Source organism: Phasianus colchicus, chromosome 10 (assembly GCF_987193195.1).
Source record: "Phasianus colchicus chromosome 10, bPhaCol1.hap1.1, whole genome shotgun sequence".
Classification (NCBI taxonomy): Eukaryota; Metazoa; Chordata; class Aves; order Galliformes; family Phasianidae; genus Phasianus; species Phasianus colchicus.
This window is the reverse complement of record NC_143445.1, coordinates 5,827,348-5,842,711: the sequence shown is the minus strand read 5'-3', so window position 1 is coordinate 5,842,711 and position 15,364 is coordinate 5,827,348. Positions and strand designations below refer to the sequence as shown.

Genomic DNA, 15,364 nt, shown 5'->3' with positions numbered 1-15,364 from the left:
CTTCATTTCTTTTCCTGTAATATTTACATGTGCCCATGCCTTTGTCAGATACACAAAGCTGAAATCTATGGTGACAGGCATGGGGTGAGAAAGATTTTTACTTTTACAGTGAAGGTAAGCATATTTCTCTGACAGTGCCTTATAAAGCTACAAACTCACACATTTTTCATGATAAAAGCATGCATCTAAGTATATATATACACAAGTTATACGTAATTTTTTCAACGCTGACAAGGTAGTTATTGTGGCAAAACTTACACAGACCTCTGGGTGGAGTTTAATAAGAAATCTTTTCCTCTTGAAGCTTAGCTTACGGACCTTGGACCAGTTAAAGGTGTTGATTTTCGTATTGCCCTGAATTAAAATGATAAAAAAGTTTGCAAAAGTTTCAGAAGAACAACAAAGCAAATTCTTTTGCAGGCATGCAGATACATGAATGTGCACCCATTCTGCTCAATTCTTAGTTCTGGTAACAATATTACCTTAGACAATTATATGTATTAACACAAAGGGCAACTACAGATTGTCTGATGTGCATTTTTTTGAGCAGACAGCAGAAAACTGAAGGGAAACGTAGAGAACTGGGATGTAAAAATTATTTTCTGTATACTTCTGTATGTGAAGATCAATGCTATGGTAGCAAAAATACATCGTAACATTAAAGCAAGGGAAAATGAACACAAACACCAAGATTACAGAACTGTTCTGGGGCCATGTGGAATAGACCCATCATTATTCTTGAATATGTATGTAAGCAACTTTCAAATAGATGACATCAAACACTTTCATTTCGCGTCACCGTTAGTTTTGTGATTTTTATGCTCTTCCATCTCCACCTCAAAGGGCAAACTGCACTACTCAGTGATTTGTGGGCCTAAATGATATTCTATTGACCACAAAAAACATGCTAGATTTTTACCATCAGACACGCTTGAAATTAAAATAAGACTTACTCCCAAGACAAACCAATGGAAAAACAAACAGACATGCATGGTAGGCTTTGCCCACCTTACCTGGAATACCAGCACACCCATGTGTGAAACAGCCAGATTAATTTTTGTGCCCTCACGATCAGATGCAAGGTGAAACCTGATGCCATACATCTCCAGTTTCCGAGCAATTTCAAGCACTTGAAAGTCTGATTCGGCAGGAGTTTGGCCCCTGTAATAAGGAAGAAAAAGAAACTTTTAAGATCAGTTGGATTGCACAACGCTGCTGACGTGGCTAAAATGCTCCACTTGTAACTCGGGCACTCAAAAGGAATTTTCTATCTAATTAAGTTTGGCAGGTTCACTTCAAGTTAAGTATTATACTGAGACTTCTGTATAATAGGAGAAACGTTCAATAGCAGACGACCAGCCTAAAATGCATCCCAGAGACAGAGGCACTGAAACAAACATTAACTAGTCCAGCTTCAGCTTTTCCAACTTAGGAACAATACAGTTCAACAAACCAGCATTTCATCTGCAGTGTCCTTTACTCTGCTTCTTAGTATGCACATTAATATTAACTCGACACGGAGTGGGAACTGAAAGACTTCTGTAAGCAGCACGATGGAAACAGAGCAAACACTGCACGAGTTCCAGGTCGGGTCTCAGGACTGCACAGCTATTACACCAGCACGACTGGGAGTGAGGCTTCCCTCTGACTTTGGCTGTTCAGTTTTCTCCTTGCCAAAGAACAAGAAAGATTTTAAAAATTGTTCTTGAAGCATCATCTGCTGTTGAAATAATGTTGAAACCACGAGAGGGATGTATCCAAATGGAGCATCTCCTGCTTGAGTCTGCACAAGGTCCAAGCAAGCAGCGCAGAGACACCACTCACATACGTGGTGTTTGTTTCTCCTGAAGTTGAACAGCCAACACTTCATTTCCCTGAAGCAGAGGCCCGTACCTTCTTCCCTCCCTGTTTTTCACCACGAGGGGGAGAGTTCAGTGGATTCACACTGCCTATTCCTGCTTGCTGAGGCAGGAGCCGGTGGGAAACTGAATCCTCCTCCAGCACCAGCAGCACAGACACGTGGGCAGCTGCCAGGGCACTGCCAGCCTCCGGGCACCTCTCTGCTGAAAGCCACAAGAAATAAGTGCTACCTTGCTTCCAAGCAAGAGCTGTGTGAGCCGTGGGCAGTGCTGCAGCACTGGAAGCACTCCTACTGCCTGCCACTCAGCCAGGACAGGTGTGATGGGGACACAGGAGAGAAAAGCACTCTGTTTAGGGCCAAAAAGCGCTGAAACCAGCTGAGATTTCTGCATACACACACAGATGTCAGAAGCCCTGTTTCCAAGGACCTGCTTTCCTTCCATAAACACGTCCCAGTTCACTCAAGCTGTTTATCACAGGATCTATTTTGGTGTGCCTTGCAGTGCCAGCGCCAACAGCACTGCATCAGCTCTCCTGGCTTGCCTTTCTGGGCATTCTCCCCCTCCCTGCCTATCTCCAGCCATGTTTTAACTTAACATTTCATTCTATGTGCTTTTCCCTTAAATACAAATGGAGAATACTTCAGTGAGCAGCTACTGCATTGAAACGAAACAAAAAGAGAATGAGGAATTTTTATTTTTTTCCCAAATGGAGAAAGCAAGAAATACACGAAATTCCCGACTTTGCAAATTCCAGCCTTATTGCAACGTCAGTATAATGGGGCCGTGTAAGTATAGAGCAATTGTAAAGAACTGTGAAGCACAGAGGGAACAAAAATCTGATCTCAAATGGAAAGAGAAATGCTCAAATGGAAAGAGAAATGCCAGCCAAGCTGCAGGAAGAGTACTGAAGCTGCACCTCCAGCAGTGTTGCCACCACAGATGTTAGTTATGTCTGGGAGCTCAAACTGCTAAGGCAGATTTCCCTTTCCCTGCCTAAAACGAGCAATGCTGGAATAAGCATTTTTATTGCAGCTTTAAGCATCACTAGCATTTCTTCCACAGATTCCTCAACTGTGTCAAAATAGTTGAAGTACCATGGTTTCTGTTTATTAAACACATACAAGACAAAAAAGTCAGATCATAAATATTAATTTTGGCCACGGCTCCTTGAGTTGCACTCTAAGAGCACTGTGTGTAACTACCACCCCCACTAATTCCTGGTATAATTCTTCTCAATAGAGCTGCATTAAGAATGAATGCGGTGCTTTGTCTTTAGAGAGGATGCTAAGGTTGCTGGAGGTTGGGAACTGCTGCTGGAGGGGAATGCAAACAAAAATTAGGACAAAATAGCAACCAGAAAATGTGAAAGCATTTCATTACAAATTCCCGATGAGCAGTGCAGTGTAACTGATGCAGAACCACCAGCATTCCGTGTTCTGACCCACCAGATACAACCAGAAGCCCAGTGCAGCTCAGGAACAATAAGGAAATTTTTTAAGAGTGTCCTCATAGACAAAACCTGCTCACACCTACCAAAGAAGGAAGAGGCTGCAGCAGGGAAAGCCAGGAGCGATGCCAAGCAGCTCACACTGCACAACAAACAATTACAAATGAGATGCAGTTTCAGAGTAATTACCCTCAGATGTTTGCTGGAGACTAAGCTGCACAGACCAGCCCGAAAACAATCTGGTCTAATTTTGTTCATCCATTAAGCAGATAAATCTACTTACTCTTCCCCAGGTCAATGGACAACAGGCTCTCTTTCGCAAGTGTTTTCCTGCAAAAACTGCTGTCAGTGCAATTCGTTTTAAGGTAAAGGCTGCTTACATACCTTCATTTAGACAGATATTTGTGGAGTGTTACAATATTCACATGGCAATTGGGGCAATGGCTTCAAATCACACGCTGCTAAAAGCTCTGCAATGAGCACAGCTTTTAAAAGCAGTCATGCAGCATTTTAAAGCACACGCAGTCAAGATGCTGTATTTTTACAAATTGTTAGCCTATGCAGCTATCTAAAAATACAGTTTTTTTTCTTGTTTATAAACATAACACGAAGCATCCTGTTTTCAAAATAATTTTAATCCTGGGCAACTAGCCTAACAAGTTGCAAATGCACCCGAGGGATAACAGTAAATGGAGGTAGGTATAAATACAACAAATCTTCAGTTCCTTTCCTGACTTACACAAATACATAAGCACACCAAAAAACCACCAGCCATTTGAAGGCACGCAAATTATGTTCAACAAATCCATCAAGCAAAACAGAGTCAAAGCTCTTCTTCAGGCATCCACAGTAATGTTTAATTCTCATCTACAGCCCCTCACAGCAAGTATTCCACTTGTATTACTTGCAGGAAGGCAGAAAGCATTGCATTCGGAGTGTTTGGGGCACTCAGATGTAACTGGACAACAGCAGCTTTAAAATACAAACCTACCACAGAAGCAAACAGCTGTAGTTAACCCAGGCTCTTTGGAAGCAAATAACCAACCTGCTGTTCCAAAAATACAACTCCTCTTATTTACAGTTCCTGCATTTGCAAAATTAAATATAAAACCTGTGTTTCTATATTTGTGAGTATAAATATTTGTAAAAGGAAGAAAACAGGCACGCTTAATAGAAAATAAGCTTGTAATCTCATCCTTCTGCATACAACTTTCTCAATGGCTTTGCTCTTGTTCTGATACAGAAGGGATCCACAGATTCTGTTTTCCCCCTCTCCTACCAGCTCTATTAGCTCAGATGAAGCTACACACCACCCAAGCACAGCCTTCTAACACAAAGAGACACCTGAGATAAAACACACCCGAGGGCCACGTGTGCTCCTGTGCCCAGCAACTCACGTGCAGTGCCAGAAGGAATCCTGCTGCCACCCCAGGCTGAGAAAGGCAGACCGACGTGCCCTGCTTGGTGCTGCACAGAAAGGAGACAGCACACTGCTACACCAGTGAGTGTGGTTAAAGCAAAGCGAGGGCTGCAGAGCACAGGGTCAGAAAGAGAACGGATGATGCAGCAGTGAGCTGGAGAGCAGCCATCCCCCCTCAGCAATGGGTTCTCTTTTCGGAGGCTGCGCTGTCAGCTGAAGGAAAGAGCAGTCTGTTAAAGATAGGGAGGAGGGTAAGGAGGTGAAAGGAAGGAAATAGAAAAAGAAAACCAAAAAAATAAAGCTATGAAGCAAAAGTATGGTAAGAGAGAAATAATTTCTCATTTAGCAGCACTCTGCGTCGGAAGGAAGGAGACAGACAGGGTCTGTGCTTCCACTTGCTCCTTGGAATAGAAACGTAGAAAAAAGTGTGCAAACACTGAGAAAATCCAGGACCTTCACTAATCTTACTAAAAATGGGAAAGGGTGCCCAGTACTCACAGGGTAAGGACAGAGAGGAGAGACGTGTAAGGAAGTGCCAGCTATTTTTAGGGTTGCAGTGCTTCCAAAATTACATCTATGTAGCAGAAATTTTCCAAAGAAGCAAGGAGATGTTAAACATCTTCACTGTACACAAGCAGCACTGACAATTGCTTTAAATGAGATTTGCAACCGTACTGTTGAAATAGTTACGTTAGATGCAACTGTCATTAAACTAATGAAAAGTAAACCTATGAAGCACGGAATCTTTTCCCATTAACTTCCTTCTAACTTCTTTCTTCTAGGCAAAAATATGAAGTTCCTTAGTGCATGGAATTATTAAAAGGAGCTTTCTGAAAAAATAAAAGCTCAAAGTTAATAGAACTACGAGTGCTTGGCTCTGTATTCAAAGTAGTTCCACATTTGTGGTGCACAGCTCCTTGGCCTTAATCAAGTTTTTATTATTTCAAAAATACATGAACCTTAGAAGCATTTATTGCATCAGTTTTGACAGAAGCTATTTCTCTCCTTCTAACTCTCAACTCTCTTCTTTACCCTAAAATGAGTACAATGCAATTTATTCCTATTTATGCAAAAGCAAGACCTATGGATTTGATGACACATTGAACTCAAACTTTGCAAACCTGAAATTCTGGAGAATGATTTTGCTTCAAGCCATCATTGCAAGCTCACGATAGGCTTCTTTGCTGCATTATTAAAAGTACACTGGAATATCATGTGAGAAAAAAATATTGCTCAACAACTTTGAGTTCTTCTGTTTCCCTCACTCTCTCAATTACCATACTAGAATTAATACACATTTAACTAGCATTACGAAAAACATTCATCATTATTGCCACCTGTCCTCTTGTAAGTGCCTGCTGCACTACTACAGTCCACTGCATTTGGAGAAGTGCAGACATTTAAACAAGGTTCTCACTGTGCTCTCCTTTTGCCATCAGTGTTAAATTGAAGCCACACGTATATACAGAAAGTCAGCACACACAAACCTGCAGACTGCCCGCAGACAAACTGTCTTCTTCTCAGAGTTTAAACAGCTGCACTGCTATATTCACAGGTAAAACGTACGTTAAACTGTGTTAAAACTCCTAATTAAAAAGTCTCAATAGTAATTATTAATAAATTCAATCTTTCTCATCAGACATAGCAGGTATGCAGCAAATACAACCTGCCACCATCCCATCAAACAGTGCACTCATGGAGCCAGCCTGCCTGCTCCCCATCCCCAGGTCCCATCAGTGGGGCACCATCACCCTCACTTACACATGCTTTCTGTGGAACTCCAGGATCTTCCCTTGGATTCTTTCCTGGTTTGGCAAATATCGATTTACTTTAAGGTGTTCTCGATCCTCCGATTCATCAAAATCCCCTATTTCAGCTATTACAGAAAAAAAAAACATTAGAATAAAAAGAAGCAATGGTGCAGGAACGACAACAGAAAATGCATGGTAAGGAACTGTGGGAGGGGGACTAAGGATCTGAACTGTATTTTCCTTTGACTGTTTGAAATGTGTACATTATGCTTCGTACCCAAATTCACTTTAGAAAACATTCACATTTACCCCAGGCAGATTTGCTAGGGGTTACAGCAGCACAAATCCACACCTTTCAGCAATGATGCTGCAGATTTAAGAAGAGATTCACAGATGAAGTGTGAATCCAATGTACAAAACAGTTTCTATTTGATAAAACATGAGACCAGAAGTCTTCAGTTGGGAAGAGAAAAGCATAATGCACACAGAACCTACAGCAGATGTATATAAAGTTACAAGTAGAATGAAAAAATATACATTATGAAACCCATTTTTTTCTTTCCTATGCACGCCAAAAAATTAAGCTGTGAAGCTCATTTTCGTGGAAGAATGCCAAAAATAGAAGCCAACTGAAAAAATAATTTGACAAATACAAGGAAGTAAAGTTCAAGGGCAACTAAATGAAGAGTTAAGAAATCAATCCGACTCAGAAAGGCCACGTGCAAGGATTATTGGATGGGTGCACTAACGGAAGTATCACCATATGCTTGCTTTGTTTCTCATGCCTTCCCCATAGCATCTGCTACCAACTAGTGTCAGAGAGAGGAGAGTGGACTAAACAAACTAATAGTCTCATCCAAGACAGATGTTCTTCAACAGAGCATAGCAATATCCTGTTTAAAATCAAGCCAGCATACAAAACAACATGAGAAAAACTGACAGGCACTTTTGTAAAATAATTTTATGTTAAGAATCATTCTTTCTCTACTTCTTCTACTTCTCTAGAACAGCAAAAGCAAGATGGGTAAGGGCAGACACTGAGATTTGCTCAGCAGCTCCACACTGCCCTGGAATTGTTCCCAAAACTTACGCAAAGTTGTGACAAATTGTTAGCAAATTTTAATTGTGCAACTCCCTGGCTGCACACACAGGATAGATCTCATTCTGTGTAAGGTAACTGTTACTAATATTATTATAGTTACAGTAATCTAATTAGAGGCAGCAACCTAACAACTATTTAGTATTGCACATGTGAAGAGGCACCATTTCAAGGCTTTTGCTTCATGTAAGTAAGGAGGCACAAACGCCTACTTCTGCAGCTCACATTATAGGCCTGGCTGCTGCTTGAGAGGACAGGCTAAGCTGAACCCATCTGGTTTTGAAACCAGTCTCTCAACCCGCTTGACTTAAAGGCCACATTTTTAGCTCTTTAGCTGCTTACTGGCTGAGTAAGCAGAAGCATGGAGAGTTCCCAAATCAATCGCTTCCAATTTCCATTTCCACTCCCTCCAAGAAGGGAAGCTGCTGACAACCCACTTGTTAAACTGGTTCTCACACATTTCTAGTTTTATTTCCCAAACTTCAGCCCAGTCTCTATCACCTTCCAACCACGGGCAAACTTAGAAACTATCATAAAGAAGCACTGAGGCTGGCTGAGAGCTGAGGAGGGCTGGTGACCCAGTTTGCAGAGCCAGAGCAAGAAGGCAACACACAAGTGTTCTGGTCTTTCATGATCCTCACAAATCTAAAGTTATTTTATATGTAAATACCAGCTGCTCTCCACAACACTGGGAACCCAGCTAGCCCTGATTCCACTGGTCAAACACATTTACTACTGAAAAGAAACACTGCAAGGTAAAATGCTTCTGGCTACCAGAACGCATGCAAAAAACTTCTGCATGCTGTTCAATGCAATGGCAACACCACCAGGTCACCACAGAGGCAATACTGACATTGCAGGAGATGGGAGACGAGAAGAGCTGCCGTGTTGTCACTGCAGGTGAGTCGCTCCTCTGCCAGATCTCTTTTGATTTGCAAAGCAAACAGATACCTGAAAAGTGAGAGTAAGAAGTACAATCTGTGAGAACTTAAAAACAACTAAGTAGTATTTTATAGCATCAACATTCTTCCTCTTTCCAAACCCAACATAAAACAGAAGATTTGCTATCACAGGCAACCAAATAAAACTAAGCACACAAGTAATCCACTCGCAAAGTACAAGTCAGCAGTGTAAATGAACATGGAGAAATGAAGAAGCAGATGGAAAACCACACTCTTCAACAAGCTTGAGCTGTGCAGTAACAGCAGTTGTATTTTTTAGATGGAAAGAAACTTGATGAAGACTTCAAGTGATTTTACCTACTGCAATAGAGATGAGGGAGCATTGCTGATGCTAGCACCTCACTAGGAAACATAATTTCTGCTAACACTTATTTAATTTACTCAGTGGTTCCATTTTCCAGGGGTATGATGCTTGCAGTCCACAAAGACAGCAAGAAATTAAATTTACTTTTCTTATACACAATATTAATTCTCCAAAGTATTTCCCAATACAGTAGCTAAAGGAGTATTATTAGTGCCTGCGGAAAATACAAAAGAAGAGAAACATGGCAAAACTGAAAGTGCAGCAATAAGGACTGACTTCATAACCTAAACCAATATTAATATGTGTTCAGGAATACAATGTTGGTAAGAATGTGCTTTCCTTTTTATTTAGAAGAAGGTACAGTAAACAGGCAACAATAACTGCGTGATCTCTCACTATTACAAACATCTGAACTGGTGATAACCACGAATAGTAAAGCATGTTTGCAGGTTCTAGAATACTTAGTGAGACAAAACATTTACTAAAAAATGCCCTGATTATTTTATATAGGTTCTGTTTATAAATACAGGAGTTTCCTCTTTCAGTCCTGTGATGGATGGCAAGCCCTTACCTGCACTATTTTCTGGTTTGAAAAATATTTTTTCCGATAGCATTAATCTACCAAAACGTGTCTTCTCAAAATGGGACACAACCCAAAAGTGCTGTTTCAATATCTGCAATATAGGACTTGTTTGGAAACAGATACAACACCCTCCTATTTTCACCTTTGTTTCAGTGGGTAATGCAAACCAAGTTCTTCCAGAAGCACTTTACCTTGTATATTCCTCTTGCAGCTGGCCTGGGTCTGGAGGAAAGAACTTTACAGCCAGACGAAGCATCGTAGTCTTTGGTCCTGTAAGAAAAGTCAGTCACATCACAAGAATTCTTTATAAGCACGTGCATACTGTGCTTCCCAACATGCACAGAAATACAGCCCACCAGAGTCTAGTCAACCTTCAGCTCACTACATGGGCCTGTGGAGTATAGATGATCCATGTCAAAAGACACAGCAGGAAGGTTTCTTTTAGAACTCTATCTGTAATATTCCCATGGCGTAGAACGTAGTGAAGTAACTTCATGCAACAGAAGAACTATGAAGGAGCTCCTTGACTTCACAGAAGAGCTGCAGGTGAGCCCATGAGGCACTGACAGAACATGGGGATGGGAGAGATGCTGCATGGACCCATCACCTCCTGTAGGACTGTGCTGACCCTTTAACCCCAAAGCACACTCTCTCAGTACCTGATTTCCTATCCCCAAATGTCCAACTTACTCCTCCACAGACCCATCTTTCCCTTTGCTAACAGAAGAACAAGAAATTTTGCTTCCTGCCAAATGTGGTCTCCTTACTGGGAGAACTTTCAGACCATCAGAGCCGTGATGAAGAGCAGCTCTCAGCCTCAGAACCACCACTGCTCTGCTGAGCAGAAATACTAAACCACCAACCCCTCACGAGAGTACAGTATCTAGAACAGAAGCTGGAAATAAAACCTTGTGATGATACACAAAGTTTACATTTGGCAAAGACAGATGCCTTATTTTCAGGATTTTATAATTCTTGAGATACATCAAACAAGGAAAGTAAACAGTTTTAGCAGACCATGCTAACAGAAAAAAATTACTTCAATTTTCTGAAATTGCACCTAAGCTTTGGAAAACCTCCACCAAGTTAAGAACAGGCAGACACATCAATCACACCCAGCAGCAGGAAAGTACTGCTGCAGGAGCAATTTTGACTGTCTTCTGCACCTGAGCTATGTTAAAGAACAATAAGCAAAGAACTACATTTCTGCTTTTATAATACTTGTGCATCACAACTCCAATGTTCATTTTTATTCTTGCCTTTCCTCTAAGAATAATCCTCATTCTACACAGGAAAAGTTTTAGCATAGTGCAAGGAAAAACTGGGGCATTCTGAACCAAGATGCAGAATTTACTGTAAGAAATCAAATCTGAAAACAAACAAAGAAAAAAAAAAATACACAAAAAAGTACCCTGGGGTATGGATAATACCAGCCCCATACAAACTGGCAGTCCTCAGAGATGGCACCCAAATTTTATCTATGTATTGCATGTCCACTAGGAAGTCAAATATCTGAACATACACTCATGGTCAAAGGAAAGCCCTGCTGCAACCAAATGCCATAGATGTGAAACCCATTCCCTGTACATTGCTTTTCTCAGCAAAAACAAACACGCATAACAATTAAAATTTAGAGCAACATCTGGAAGCACTCTTCTAATTTCAAACCTGTTTGTTGTCTGACTAGGGCACAGTAACTGCAGCATTAAAAATGGGCTCCACAGAGATGTTTCTGCAACAAACAGACCTGCACAGACACACAACTGCTCCTGTTAGACCACAAACCTCAGCACTTCACCGGGCTACAAGTAAAGCTGACTACATTCCTCCTGAAGCTGATCAAAAACAAAACCCACATCATAATAAAGCAAAGTTTTCTATATCCCAAAATAGGTCATTACCTGTGATGGATCTGAATGGAAATTTTGATCATCTCAATTTTTTTTTAATCTTATTTTTCGAAGGCATGTCTAAGATTCAGAGCTTGGCTGGAAGCAGTGAACACCCCACTGTGGTGGACCTGATGGAGCAGCAGTGGGACTGGATGGACCCAGAGGCACCCCAACCTCTCTGTGAAACTTCAGAACTGCACTGACAGGGACCCTGAAGCTGCAGCCACTCACACAGTGATATCACCACCTCTGCTCTGCCAAGGAAGCAGCTCCCCAGAGAAATTTTAAGAATGAAAAGGGGGAACATCCATCCTGATGAAATTTTCCAAATGTCCATCAGGTCTGAACTTTGCCTGGCAAATCAGAGCAATGGAGAAGGCAAGTGTAGTTTCTTCAGTCCTTTTAAAAAGCAACCAGCTCTCAGAAAGGCTCACAATTGCAGGTATTACCCCTCCTTGCTCGTAACATTCCTTTCTCTTCCCATTTTAACACAACACAGTTCAGAAAAGCTCACAAACAACAAATGTCATGTTTCACAAACTTTACACCAGCTGATCCAATCTATCTAGATATTTATCACAGAGAAAAATCATACGCTCAGTAATTTTCCATTCCACCCACCACACACTACATAATAAAAACAACAGGTTTGCATGCCCAAACAGGAGTCATTATCACCACCACCAAATACAGTTTTCAGGGAAGCATAACCAGTAAATCAAGTAGTAATTATGAAAGCAGCCCACATAAAGTAAATGCAAATTAAGGAAAACTTCCTTTTTTAAAACTACTTACTCCGTACTTGTTTAATAACAGGTTTCATAGGTTCCAGCCAAATCTGAAATTGAAGGAAAAAAATGACAAAGTGGCATTCGTATTTGAATACAATGTGAAAATATCAATAGTAAATTCAAACTAAGCAGTTTATGCATATGCATTTTTCCCTCTCTGTAGCAATTCCTTAATTTCTTTGTTCGTTTCTTCTTGTTGTTTATAAAGTGCTTATCTAAATTGACATTTCTCATGTATCAATACAAAAATCCCTGATCCATGCCTAAAGTTCACCTGGACAGAGGAGGAAGGGTCCCTTCTGAGAGAGCACAACATCAGTGCTGAGGAGACCCCTGCCAAAACAATGCCAGGATGACAGTGGGGAGAAACCAGAACACAGAATTACAGAAGATCAGAATGAACGGGAGGTCCATAATGATTCTTCAGGGAAATTAACCAAAGACTGGATTAACTGAAGATAGAATTACTGCAGTTACACATTTAATCTGACTTCATGAGCACTCTACAAACTACACTTTCATTTACTCATTTTTAGAGGAATGGAGGATTTTATTCACGTGCCTGGAAGTGGAAACACCAGCAACCATATAACTGCTATATGTGTTTTTGAGGTTTAACAAGTAGAATCTGATCTCCCTCCCCTACTTCAGGAGTTGTCCTTGTTCTGATGAGTGAAGTAGGAGCAGTAATCAGAGACAATCTGACAAAAGACTCCAGAAGGACTGGAACCTTTAGCAACCTTTTTATTGTAATGAATTTGTTGAGAAATTATACGTACCCAATATGACTGGATGTTCTGGAACTCAATTCCAAAGTAGTCCGATTCAATTAAATTCAGGTGCTTGTAAACTTCTGTCAGTAATGCCTGGCCATAATATTTTGACTAAACAGGGAAGCAAAAAAAAGATGATTAAGGTGAAATAATGTAATAAATAAAATACGGCATCTTAGAAAACTTTAGAAAAAAGATTTTTCACATCAGCACTGAGCACCATTGTTACTTTATAAATAACCAATATGCAAACATAGCTCAAAACAGCCAAGTATCACAGGATCGCAGTGACTGAAGTTGGAAGGGCCCCTGCAGGCCAGCTGTTTGTAAGCTATTTGCAGTGCCCTCAAACCAGCACAGTGTTTGTGTAGCTGGGGGTTGTGGCCCACATTGCCACATGGCACAGTGACCGCCCCAGTGCCACACCAGCGCTCACAGCTCCACAACCACACACTGTATGAGGCTGCCTCTGCCACCAGATCCGTAATGCAGCCCTCCCCACTGCCTTTGTTCAGTTGGGTACAATGCCACAAAACCAATTCTGTGGTAACGTGGGAGAAAAGGGGAGATTTCCACACCCTGAACGCAGCAGCATCTCAGCATCTATTGCCACATGGCTGCAGCAGCTGCTGCAATGACAGTGCTGCTCGTGAAGCCACACATCAGAGCATCTAGATTGCACAGACAAGAGTTCAAAGAGTTCTCACATCCCTCGTTACCCGTTCCAGCAACACACAAAAGCTGCCAGGAAAGAAGGAAAGCATGAACTCATCCCAAACGTACTGGCAGGATGAGACCGAACAGCCAGTAGCACAGTGCTGGCTGGCACACACTGGATACTGAGGCTGGATCAGGCCCTGGGCAACCCGATGGAGCTGTGCATGTCCCTGCTCACTGCAGGTCCTTTAAAGGTCCTTTCCATCCCTAAAGATTCTATGATTCTATAGCACAGACCCTCACAAACTGCCAATGGAAACTGACCATCCTCTTTCTCTCTCTCCCCCCCCCACAGACTGTGAAAAAATCATTCCCCCCCTCTGCCTTGTTTTCATTAGCACACATTTGCCAGCAAAACACACCTAGGCATTCACACCACTCAGATCTCATTTATTTGGAGAAGTCAGAGCTCCAGAGGATACCATGGTTTTCCCACTGCAACAGACACAAACAGTTCTGTAACCAACTCTCAGCTCAGAACAGAACATCTTTTTAAAGGGATGGACACTGTCACACAGTAGTAATGTAATAGTTCAATAAAATGTGCAACTGAAAATATCTAGCAAAGAGTGGGCCTTTTGGGTTGAAAGAGAGAAGGTTTAAAAAAAAAAACACCATAAAAGTTAGGGAAGTTGTTTTGCATTATGGGGACTCACAAAAATTCAAGAGCAATTGCTTACAAGAAGAAGAATCTCTGCCTCTGTTTTTAGGACTGTGCAAGTTGGCTGAATATCTCTACTTCATTTCAAAGAAGCTTCAGTGAGAAATTATGACAACTCTGCAGAACTTCGAACAGCTCTGACAATCTGACCCCTGTGAACAGTCAACTGGATCCAGTGCCATAACAAAAGAGGAAAGAAGCAACAGGACAGCAAGCAGTAGGGAAGCAGCTCATTTCTCATCCCTGCTCTCACGAGTTATGGTTACCCAGGAAGGCAGCCACGAGCATGAATCACAAGTCAGGCAAATTCACATGGCACAAACACCATTCCTTGAGGAAGCTTTGGGCATCCTGGTGGATCAAATCCACCGAGGGTGAAACCCCAAATAAACCTGCAAGTGAGCAGAAACCAGTTCTGGTCACATCAACAGACATGGGAATGGATCAACTGTGTCATCTCCCAAGCACACAGCACAGAGAGAAGTGCTCTCCTCTTCCTCCAGACAACTCTTGTGATACCTAAAATGGTACTTTCTTTCTAAGAACACAGCCCATCTAATTTTTTTTTATTTATTTATTAGGTAAAATCTTTCCTTGTGGAAGACTTAATAGATATGTTGGTGTTTTGTTCTGAAGAAAGCAATGACACAGGTAAACCACGTCATCTTCCATAACATTTTTACCCTTCTGTGTCTCAGACCACCTGTCACAGCATCCATGTATTGCTGGAGAAATATATTATGAAAACAAAATTCTTAATTAAAAAAATATCTTGCCTCACACCTATAGATATAACTTAAAATAGTAGCAGAAAAAAATATATCCCTAAATATAGTAGGATTTTTTTTTTTAGAATGCACAGAAACACAAACACTTCTTATTATTGTCGTCTGCCTCTATCATTCACAGGTCTCACTGATCTCATAAAGGAATTCTTTCTAGCCAGCAGTATTTGCTGAGGATGTGTCAGAACCATAACCAGCCTTGTGAACCTCCATCTATTGAAGATGGGACGTGTCAGACTGTCCCTCTGCAGGCAGACCCATTCACTTCCAGAAGTCACTGAGCAGATATGCTGCAACAACGTCTCTGATTTCTCATT

General features: G+C 41.3%; 1 protein-coding gene across 13 annotated transcripts in view; it reads right to left on the bottom strand.

Annotated features, from left to right (window-relative positions):
* The window catches only part of FARP2 (FERM, ARH/RhoGEF and pleckstrin domain protein 2), a 59,626-nt gene that overhangs the window by 28,869 nt on the left and 15,393 nt on the right, over positions 1-15,364 (bottom strand). For 11 of the 13 annotated variants that reach the window (XR_016469553.1, XR_016469554.1, XM_090147119.1 and 8 more), the window contains exons 3-9: positions 12,891-12,995; positions 12,116-12,158; positions 9,620-9,698; positions 8,433-8,530; positions 6,491-6,605; positions 1,014-1,161; positions 259-354 (exon numbers count right to left, since the gene is read on the bottom strand). Coding sequence is in view for 11 of the 13 variants with exons in the window: in XM_090147119.1 (XP_090003245.1) it covers positions 259-354; positions 1,014-1,161; positions 6,491-6,605; positions 8,433-8,530; positions 9,620-9,698; positions 12,116-12,158; positions 12,891-12,995 (684 nt within the window). In the remaining 2 variants the exon portion in view is untranslated. The remainder of the gene's footprint in view (positions 1-258; positions 355-1,013; positions 1,162-6,490; positions 6,606-8,432; positions 8,531-9,619; positions 9,699-12,115; positions 12,159-12,890; positions 12,996-15,364) is intronic. The other 2 variants (XM_090147124.1, XM_031596470.2) reach the window with 1 other exon arrangement.